Source organism: Cebus imitator, unplaced genomic scaffold (genome assembly GCF_001604975.1).
Source record: "Cebus imitator isolate Cc_AM_T3 unplaced genomic scaffold, Cebus_imitator-1.0 Scaffold333, whole genome shotgun sequence".
Classification (NCBI taxonomy): domain Eukaryota; kingdom Metazoa; phylum Chordata; class Mammalia; order Primates; family Cebidae; genus Cebus; species Cebus imitator.
In genome coordinates this window covers 40,735-49,771 of record NW_016107648.1, presented here as the reverse complement: position 1 = coordinate 49,771, position 9,037 = coordinate 40,735, and the positions used below count along the sequence as shown (strand labels likewise).

Here is a 9,037-nt window from a genome sequence, read left to right as displayed (position 1 = left end):
CCCTCTGGGCTCAAGAGATTCTCTTACCTCAGTCTCCAGAATAGCTGGGATTACAGGCACGAACCACCACACCCAGCTAATTTTTGTATTTTTGTAGAGGCAGAGTTTCTCCATGTTGAGCTGGCTGGTCTCGAACTCCTGACCACAGGTGATCCGCCCACCTCAGCCTCCCAAAGTGCTGATATTATAGATGTGAGCCACCACGCCCGGCCCAGAATCACAATACTTTAAAGCAGTGATTGTCAGCTGTCTCAAATCCATTGCCCCTCACATAGCAAATATTTTGTAGCATATTTTTTAGTACCTTGAAATGAAATTCATGATAATTAACCCATCTACGCACAATTTAAAAAGTCAATATAGGGCCCTAACAGCAATATAAAGCGGAAATAAAAAGAAAGTAATTATAATAAAATAACTTTGAGTTCAGTAAGGAAATTCTTGCCCAGTACTTCTTAATTTTAATGTTCATATGAATCATCCAGCATTCTTATTAAATGCAGAATCCGGTTCAGGAGGTCTGGCTCAGTGGATTTTGGTTCAGTAGCTAGGCCCTGAGACTTGGCGTTTCTAGCAAATTCCTAGATATGCCCACACTGCTGTTTAGTAAGATCATGGTTTGAGTAGTAAGGGCCTAGAATTAAAAAAAAAAAAAAAAAAAAACTCCACACGTTTCCGAAATGTGCCCCCACAGTGGTACCTGCCAGCCCTGTTAGAACTGATGTTAACAGTTGAAATATGGGCCGGGCATGGTGGCTAACGCCTGTGATCCCAGCACTTTGAGAGTCTGAGGTGGGTGGATCACCTGAGGTCAAGAGTTCGAGATGAGCCTGGCTAACATGGCGAAAACCCCATCTCTACTAAAAATACAAAAATCCTCTGGGCATCACGGCAAGTGCCTGTAATCCCAGCCACTTGGGAAGTCAAGGCATGAGAATCACTTGGATTCCGGAGATGGAGGTTGCAGTGAGCCGAGAATGCGCCACTGCACTCTGGCCTGGGCCACAGAGCAAGACCCTGTCTCAAAATTAAAACAAAAGAGAGAGGAGTTGAAATATGTAGCAAATTATTTTTGCATTTTTAAAAAGTCCTCATCAAAGTGCAAATTTGTCAATTATTTATTTATTTATTTACTTATCGATGTTGAGATGGAGTCTCATTCTGTCGCCCAGGCTGGAGTACAGTGGTATGATCTCGGCTCACTGAACCTCCACCTCCCGTATTCAAGTGATTCTCCTGCCTCAGCCTCCTGAGTAGCTGGAATTACAGGCACATGCCACCACCCCCAGCTATTTTTTGTGTTGTTAGTAGAGACAGGGTTGGCCAGGCTGGTCTCGAACTCCTGACTTCAAGTGATCTGCCCGCCTAGGACTCCCAAAGTGCTAGGAGCCACCATGCCTGGCCTGTCAGTACTTTTAAGTAAGAAGGTACTCCAGCAACACAATGGAGCTGATGGGATGATGGAGCAGGGTTATCAAGGCGTGGAAGAGGTGAGGAGAGACTGCCGCAAACGGGATGCTGCTCAGAGACCAGGTGCCTGCCTCTTGGTGTCTCCCCAGTGAGTTGGTGCACGAGGTCCTGAGACCTGCCGCACAGCTGGGGGAACACAGGGATGGGTGCCTGTAGCAGCGTGGTGTTGTGAAACAAACTTAATAACGAACTCTGGGTGCTGACTGACAGTGTAAAAAAGAGAAAATGGATTCGAGAGTTAGCCTCCCGTCAGCAGCTTTGGGTGAGGATTGTTGCTATAAGTTAGGGAGCTTTGTCATTTTGTGATTTGCACTTTTTTCTAAGCAGTTGTTTTTAAAAAGTAATGATTTATAGTCAAGACTTGCAGTTGAGCTGTCCATCCATTTTAGATGGGCAACTACCTTGTCCATCCAAGGTAGTTCAGCTCCAACTACCTTCATGGTCCTCCTGAGTTTCTATGCTCTGTGACATATAGTGGACATGTCATGGCATTTGCCACACTAAATTGTCCCACATCGAGAGGGCCAGCCATGCAGGATGGTAGTTAACAGCATCAGTGTGGGAGTCGTGCTGCTAAGATGCTGCTTAGGCCACTAGCTATCTATGTGACCGTGGGCAAAGGAAGGAGCCTATCTGTGCCTCACTTCCCTCTTCTGCAAATAGGAATAGTAGTACATCCACTGCCTGTTGTAGGTGGGAGAACCAAATGAGGTAACACAACGTAAAGTGTCTAAAACTCCACAAATGGGCTGGGCGCAGGGGCTCACACCGGTAATCTTAGCGCTTTGGGAGGCCAAGGCAGGTAGATCATCTGAAGTCAGGAGTTTGAGATCAACCTGACCAACATGGTGAAACCTCATGTCAACTAAAAATACAAAAATTAGCCGGGCATGGTGGCGCATGCCTGTAATTCCAGCTCCTTGGGGGGCTGAGGCAGGAGAATCACCTGAAGCTGGGAGGCACAGGCTGAAGTGAGCCAAGATCACGCCATTGCACTCCAGCTTGGGCAACGAGAGCAAAACCCCATCTCAAAAACAAAACAAAACAAAACCCCACAAATTTTAGCTGGTAGCTCTCAAGGAGTATGTCTTCTGGGGCACTTTACCTGCAATTAAAGCATGCTGACACTAGGTAGCACCTGCACATAAGTGGCATGATTTACCTCAATAACAGACATAATCACCAAAGCCTAGTATGTTTTTCTTTGCTGGTAGACTCTTTCTAAAATATTTAACTCTTTTTTTTTTTTTTTTTGGAGATAGAATCTCGCTCTGTTGCCCAGGCTGGAGTTCAGTGATGCGATCTCAGCTCATTGCAACCTCCACCTCCCAAGCTCAAGCAATTCTCCTGCCTCAGCCTCCTGAGCAGCTGGGATTACAGGTGTGCACCACCATACCTGGCCAATTTTTGTATTTTTCGTTGAGATGGGGTTTCACCATGTTGGTGGAGCTGGTCTTAAACTCCTGATCTCAAGTGATCCGCCCAACTTAGCCTCCCAAAGTACTGGGATTACAGGCATGAGCCACCACACCCAGCCCATTCAACTATTTTTTAGAGCATTTCAACAAAGATATTGATTAATCTACCAAAAGTACCCAAGATAGTGCAATTGGTACTTTTGATAGATTAGTCAATGTCTTGATCTTCATCATATAGATTTATATATATATATAAAGAATATATATATCTATAAAGAATATATTTATATATAAAGAATATATATAAAAAGAATATATACTTATGTAGACAGTATATATATTCATATATAAAGAATATGTTCATATATAAAGAATATATACATATATATATAAAGAACATATATTTATATATAAAGAATATATATATATATTCTTTCCTTCAAGGGAGCTTGCGTTTGACTCCTGGCTCACATCCCACCAGGCAGCTCAGTCTTTCTTGAGGCTTAGGCCTCCCATGGTAGTGGAAAGGTCCCTGGGTTTGGGTGGCCCTACAGTCACTCAGATAGTCACCAGTCTGATAGCAGAACACACATCATCCTGGGCCTGCAATGTCCCCCCAGGTCCACTGGCTTTGCAGCTTCTGGGTCTCCTGGGCGCTCCATCATCTTTGCCAAAGTCGAGCTTCTCTCAAGTCTTCATTTCTGATTGCTGATGGGGGCAAGTAAAGGCCCTGCTGTGGGTACAACCCAAGGACTCCTAAAAGCTCCTTTCCTCGCCTGTTGGATCTCTTTTTATTATTTTTATTTATTTATTTATTTATTTATTTATTTTTTATAAAGATGGGGTTTCACCATGTTGGTCAGGTTGGTCTTGAGCTCCTGACCTCAGGTGATCCGCCCACCTTGGCCTCCAAAGTGCTTGGATTACAGGCGTGAGCCACCACTCCCAGCCCACCTGTTGCATCTCAAAAGCACTCTCCTTGTCTCCTCTCAGTGAGAGTACACCAAGCATAATTGCCTTAATGGATCAGGCTTTTGAAAAACAAAAAATCCCAAGATAAAGTACGTCTGGAGCCATCTCCACTTCTGCCCTGCCACAAACCTCCTAAGACCAAAAAATCATGGAGCCTGGCCAGCTGCCTGAAGGAAGCTAAAGGGAAGAACAGAAGGAGACAATAGAAGTCGTCATTTCAAAGAAAGAGTCCTGCCTGACTAATATATCATGTCAATTTACGTCTCAGTAGAATACACCCTATTGAGCAAGATTTGTAGAACTACTAGCTCCTCGGTACAACTAGGTAACCTTTTAAACCAACATCAGTACATTTATAATTTAAGACTACTCATCCCTTCCGGCTAAGTGGTTAGCCTAATGTGCTTTTAAAAAGAGTAAGGTGATATGTACAAGAGTAATTAAACCTTTTCCTACTGTTTCCTGTCATCTACATTTCCAGCTAATGAGGTTTCTACTAAAATTATAGTAAAATGTCACAAAGTAGTGCTCATGAAGGGAGCAGTAGCCTTATAGTCAGAGAGATTTCATGGGGAAGTTGTCCTCCCGTGCTATCTCATTAGCTTGACGTCTTACCTGGACCTCCGCTCCTGAAAGGTGTTTCAGTGACATGAATCTTACACCTACACCGGGCCCTGCTAGGCCAGAGGCCCAGATGAAGTAGGCAAGATCTTACTCGCAGCACATAATTTCTAAGGCTTTCCCTTTATACCTCATTTTTGCAAACATTCTCTCATTTCAGGATGAATCCAATATAGTCCCATGTATTCTTCTTTCTTTTTGCTTCCATCTGGTCAGTAGGCAAGCAGGATGTTCTTCCTAACAACAGCAGAGATCAGCAAACCTTTTCTGTAAAGGACCAGATAATAAACATTTTGGGCTCTCGGGGCTGTCTTGGTCACAACTACTCCACTCTGCCATCTTAGCTGAAAAGCAGCCATTGTGGGTTTCTTTTTTTACTTTCTTTTCTTTTTTTTTTTTTTTGAGACAGAGTCTCGCTCTGTCAACCAGGCTGGAATGTGGTGGCGTGATCTCAGCTCACCGAAACATCCGGCCTCCCAGGTTCAAGCGATTCTCATGTTTCAGCCTCCCGAGTAGCTGGGATTACAGGCACGCGCCATCATGCCCAACTAATTTTTGTATTTTTAGTAGAGTCAGGGTTTCACCATGTTGGCCAGGATGGCCTCGAACTCCTGACCTCAGGTGATCCACCCGCCTGGGCCTCCCAAAGTGCTGGGGTTAGAGGCATGAGGCATGCCACTTGGCCTGTGGCTGGGTTTCTAATAAACCTTTACTATGGACGCAAAATTTGAATTTCATATATTTTTCATATGTCAAAAAATATTACTCTTCTATTCAATTGTGTGAACATGTAAAAACTGTTTTTAGACCATGAGCCATACAAAAACAAGCGGTGGCCACATTTGGCCCATGGGCCAAAGTTTGGGCCACTTCTTGATCATTCTCACTAATGGACAGAAAATGGTCCCCCAGGCAGCAAATAATTCACAAATCACTTCTAATCTGTAATTTTTTAAACAGCATGCTTATTGTCCTGGTTACCTTGATTCTTTCTAGTCCAGTAATAAAATTAGTACACATTCCAGGGGAGCAGAGACAAAGAGGCCACTTTAAAGCTAGGCCGGGCTGTGGGGGGCTTGTGCAGTGATTGCAAACCCCCAGTGGAAGAGGGGGGTCCTCCCACAGATAATGACTAACTTCCTGTAGAAACAGCAAGCTTTTTAATATGCTCTTACCAAAGATTTAAATGGTAGCAGTGCTAATTATGCATTCTTTCTACATTTACACATTGGCACTTTTTTTTTTAAATCAGAAAACTGATTGCTAATTTATCTTGTTACCATGGTGATTTAAACGTTTCCCTGAGCTGGAAAGGAAAACACATGCCTTTGTACTTCATAAACTTCCTCAGAGATCATCAGGAAGGTAAATCTTAGGATCAGAGTGAGTTTCAACGTCATCTACTCCAAGACTGTCAATTCACAAGTGAGGAAACCGAGGCCCGGGAGACTTAAACATTTTACCACCAAGATGTCTGCCGTTCTGTATCTATCCCAAGGTCACTTGTTAGCAGCAGGTAAATGAGACTTGCCCAAACCAGTTCTCCCGACTGTAGCAAAATGGTCTTTGTGCCTCATCACTGGGGCTTTGATCACTAGATCACCTGCAAGAGTAATGACTTTATTTATTTATTTATTTATTTATTTATTTTGAGATGGGAGTTTCACTCTTGCTGCCCAGGAGAGAGTGCAATGGCGCGTTCTTGGCTCACTGCAACATCCTCCTTTCTGGTTCAAGCTATTCTCCAGCCTCAGCCTCCCCAGTAGCTGAGACGACAGGCACCGGCCACCACGCCTCGCTGATTTTTTTGTATTTTTATTGGAGACAGGGTTTCATCATGTTGGCCAGGCTGGTCTCAAACTCTTGACCTCAGGTGATCTGGCTGCCTCAACCTCCCAAAGTGCTGGGATTACAGGCGTGGGCCGCCACGCTAGCGCGCCTGGCTGAGTAATGGCTTTAGTGACCTTAGAAAGGGCACATCATTCTGCAGCATTCTGCCCCTTCCCACCACTTTCCTATTCTTTCAGAACAGTCTTGGAATCCACGTCCTCTTCTGTAGGTACTGAAAGGGTCCCGGAGGAGAATTCCTGCATATATCCAGAAAAGCCAGAAGTTTGGGGACCCATTCTTGGACTTCCTAGAATGTCCCCTTGGGGAAGACCATTGGCACTTGGCAGTGAAACACTTGAACGGTTTTTATCTAGATATCAGATTGTCAGCATGTGATGGCATCGTGCTAAACTTAGATAATGGGTCAAAGTTGCCTGGCTGGTTAGTGTGAGGGTCATTAGACTGGATGCATCTCTCCTGGCTTGCCAGAGTCTAGGTATGGTTGTGCGTCCTGAATGCACTGTTTTGAGCATTCAGCCCCTGTTGTACATGTGTCTCTGCAGCAAGCGATCTCCCGCCAAGACTGTCCCGGGCCTCCCCAGACACTGCCACGTCCACTGCAAGTCCAGCTGTGACTCCGGCTGCAGATGCCTCTGAACAGGACCAGCCCACAGTTGCTAATAACCTGGAGCCACGTGGGTGAACTGTGCACTCCAGTTCTCTCCAGATAAGAGAGAAGCCTTTCAACAGCTGGTATTGGGAAGCTGGGGCCAGGGCATGATCCTGATAAACACCTTAAATGTCTTGTCAACCGGATGCAAATCTTGGACTTGGTGTCATTCTTTTTTTAAGTCAAATTACAAGGAAGTACCCAGATCAGGCAGTGGTAATACCAAAGGTCCTCAAACACATACAGGGAACATCTTGATCACAGGGCATGTGTGGAGGTTTACTGGGTCATCACAGACTTTTGTTTCTAAGGAGTCATAGCTTGCCCTGTGGCCGATCTGGATTCTTAGACACTAGGAGGTGTCTTAAGAATCACAGTGGGTGGTTCATTCCTTTATCAAAGAACAGAAAATTATGACTTCTCTACAGGGTAGATAAGATTTTGGTACCTGTGTTTGCCACAGCCCTGTTCCTCAAAGCCGAATTGATAGATTTCTCTTTGACTTCCAAGACCCAGCAGTTATAAGGCACCTTGAAATAAATTGTTTATGCCTGGAAATGCAGGGAGGGTAATGGCTTTGTAAATTGGTTTACATTTTTCTCCTTGAGTTTTTCTAGGGTCGTAGCACTTCCGAATCATTTAATGACATTGTCGGATATCTTTTACATTTCAATTGCAATCTATGAAATTACAGTTAGAAGATTCTTAGTATTTAAGTGTAGTCTTCTCCACGAATTACCCATTAGAATAGACTGGCAGCAACGGAATATGCAGAAAGTAAGCCTTTAGCTTATAGTTTCATTCCTACCCCTTATGCCTGCCTGAGTCTACACAGGGGTGTGTGTGTGTGTGTGTGTGTGTGCGTGCGTATGTGTGTATGTGTGTGTATATGTGTGGATGTATATGTGTGTGTATGTATATGTGTGTGTATGTGTGTGTATGTGTGTGTATGTATATGTGTGTGTATGTGTGTGTATATATGTGTGTGTATGTATGTGTGTGTTTGTATGTGTGTGTATGTGTGTGTATATGTGTGTATGTATATGTGTGTGTATGTGTGTGTGTGTGTGTGTGTGTGTTAGGGAGAGGAAGAGGAAGAGCAGAATGCCTGTATTCTACATGCTGCTAAGGTAGTAAATAAATCAGTAATGCAATATTGTGGGTCCAAACTACTCTTTGCACTACTTTATTTACAGTAGTAAATAAAATTATTTTTATACAATTGACTACCAGAAAGTGTCTTGTTTTTCTTTTTTATAATTACTCTTACCATACAAAGCCTACAGGTCCATGCATTCTTCTTGAGGAGGCAAAAAAGAAAAGTCCTCCTGATGAGAGGGCTTATTTTTCATAACCTATTAACATTTGCGGATAGAAAGGTGGCAGGAGGCTTCTCTCCAGGAATCCTGTGCTCAGGGCTGGCCCCGGAATGTTTGCAGGGTATCAGACATTGTTTCAGGGCTTCGTGCTGCTCTGAGGCTGGGCTTTATGTTAATTTCAGACTAAGCTTGCAGTTCATCCTCCTCCTCCTAGGAGTGCTGCTCTTGTTTTAGCAAATGTTGTCCCCCCATTTGCACAAAAGCCAGACGTTGGGGGCCGACAGTCCTGGATTCAAATTCTGGTCCCATAACTGACAAGCTCAGTAACCTTTGGTGAGTGATTAACCTTCTCTGAGTCTCAGATTCCTGTGCTGTAAAATGGGGTGATAAAAACCACCTCTTGGGCTTTTCATGAGGCTTAATCTAGATAATACATGTAAAGCCTACAAGATAGGGTCTTGTATTAGGCCGTTCTTGCATTGCTGTAACAAAATACCAGAGACAGGGTAGTTTATAGAGAAAAGAGGTTTAGTTGGCTCAGAGTCCTGCAGACCTTACAGGAAACATCGTGCTGACAGCCATTTGACTTCCAGGGAGGCCTCAGGAAGCTTCACGACAGAAGGGGAAGCGGGAGCAGGCCTGTCTTACATGGCCAGAGCAGGAGTAAGAGAGGGCCAGGCAGGTGCCACAGACGGTTATTTTATTTTTGTTTTCTCTCTCTCTCTCTCTCTCTCTCT

The 9,037-nt window shown here is 44.1% G+C and overlaps 1 protein-coding gene across 1 annotated transcript in view; it reads left to right on the top strand.

The window, feature by feature from the left end:
- SEL1L3 (SEL1L family member 3) overlaps positions 1 to 7,133 on the top strand; it is a 120,888-nt gene extending 113,755 nt beyond the window's left edge. The window contains exon 24 of the mRNA XM_017505099.2: positions 6,875 to 7,133. Coding sequence (XP_017360588.1) covers positions 6,875 to 7,014 — 140 coding nt within the window. The 3' untranslated portion in view covers positions 7,015 to 7,133. The remainder of the gene's footprint in view (positions 1 to 6,874) is intronic.
- The last annotated feature ends 1,904 nt before the right edge of the window (positions 7,134 to 9,037 follow it).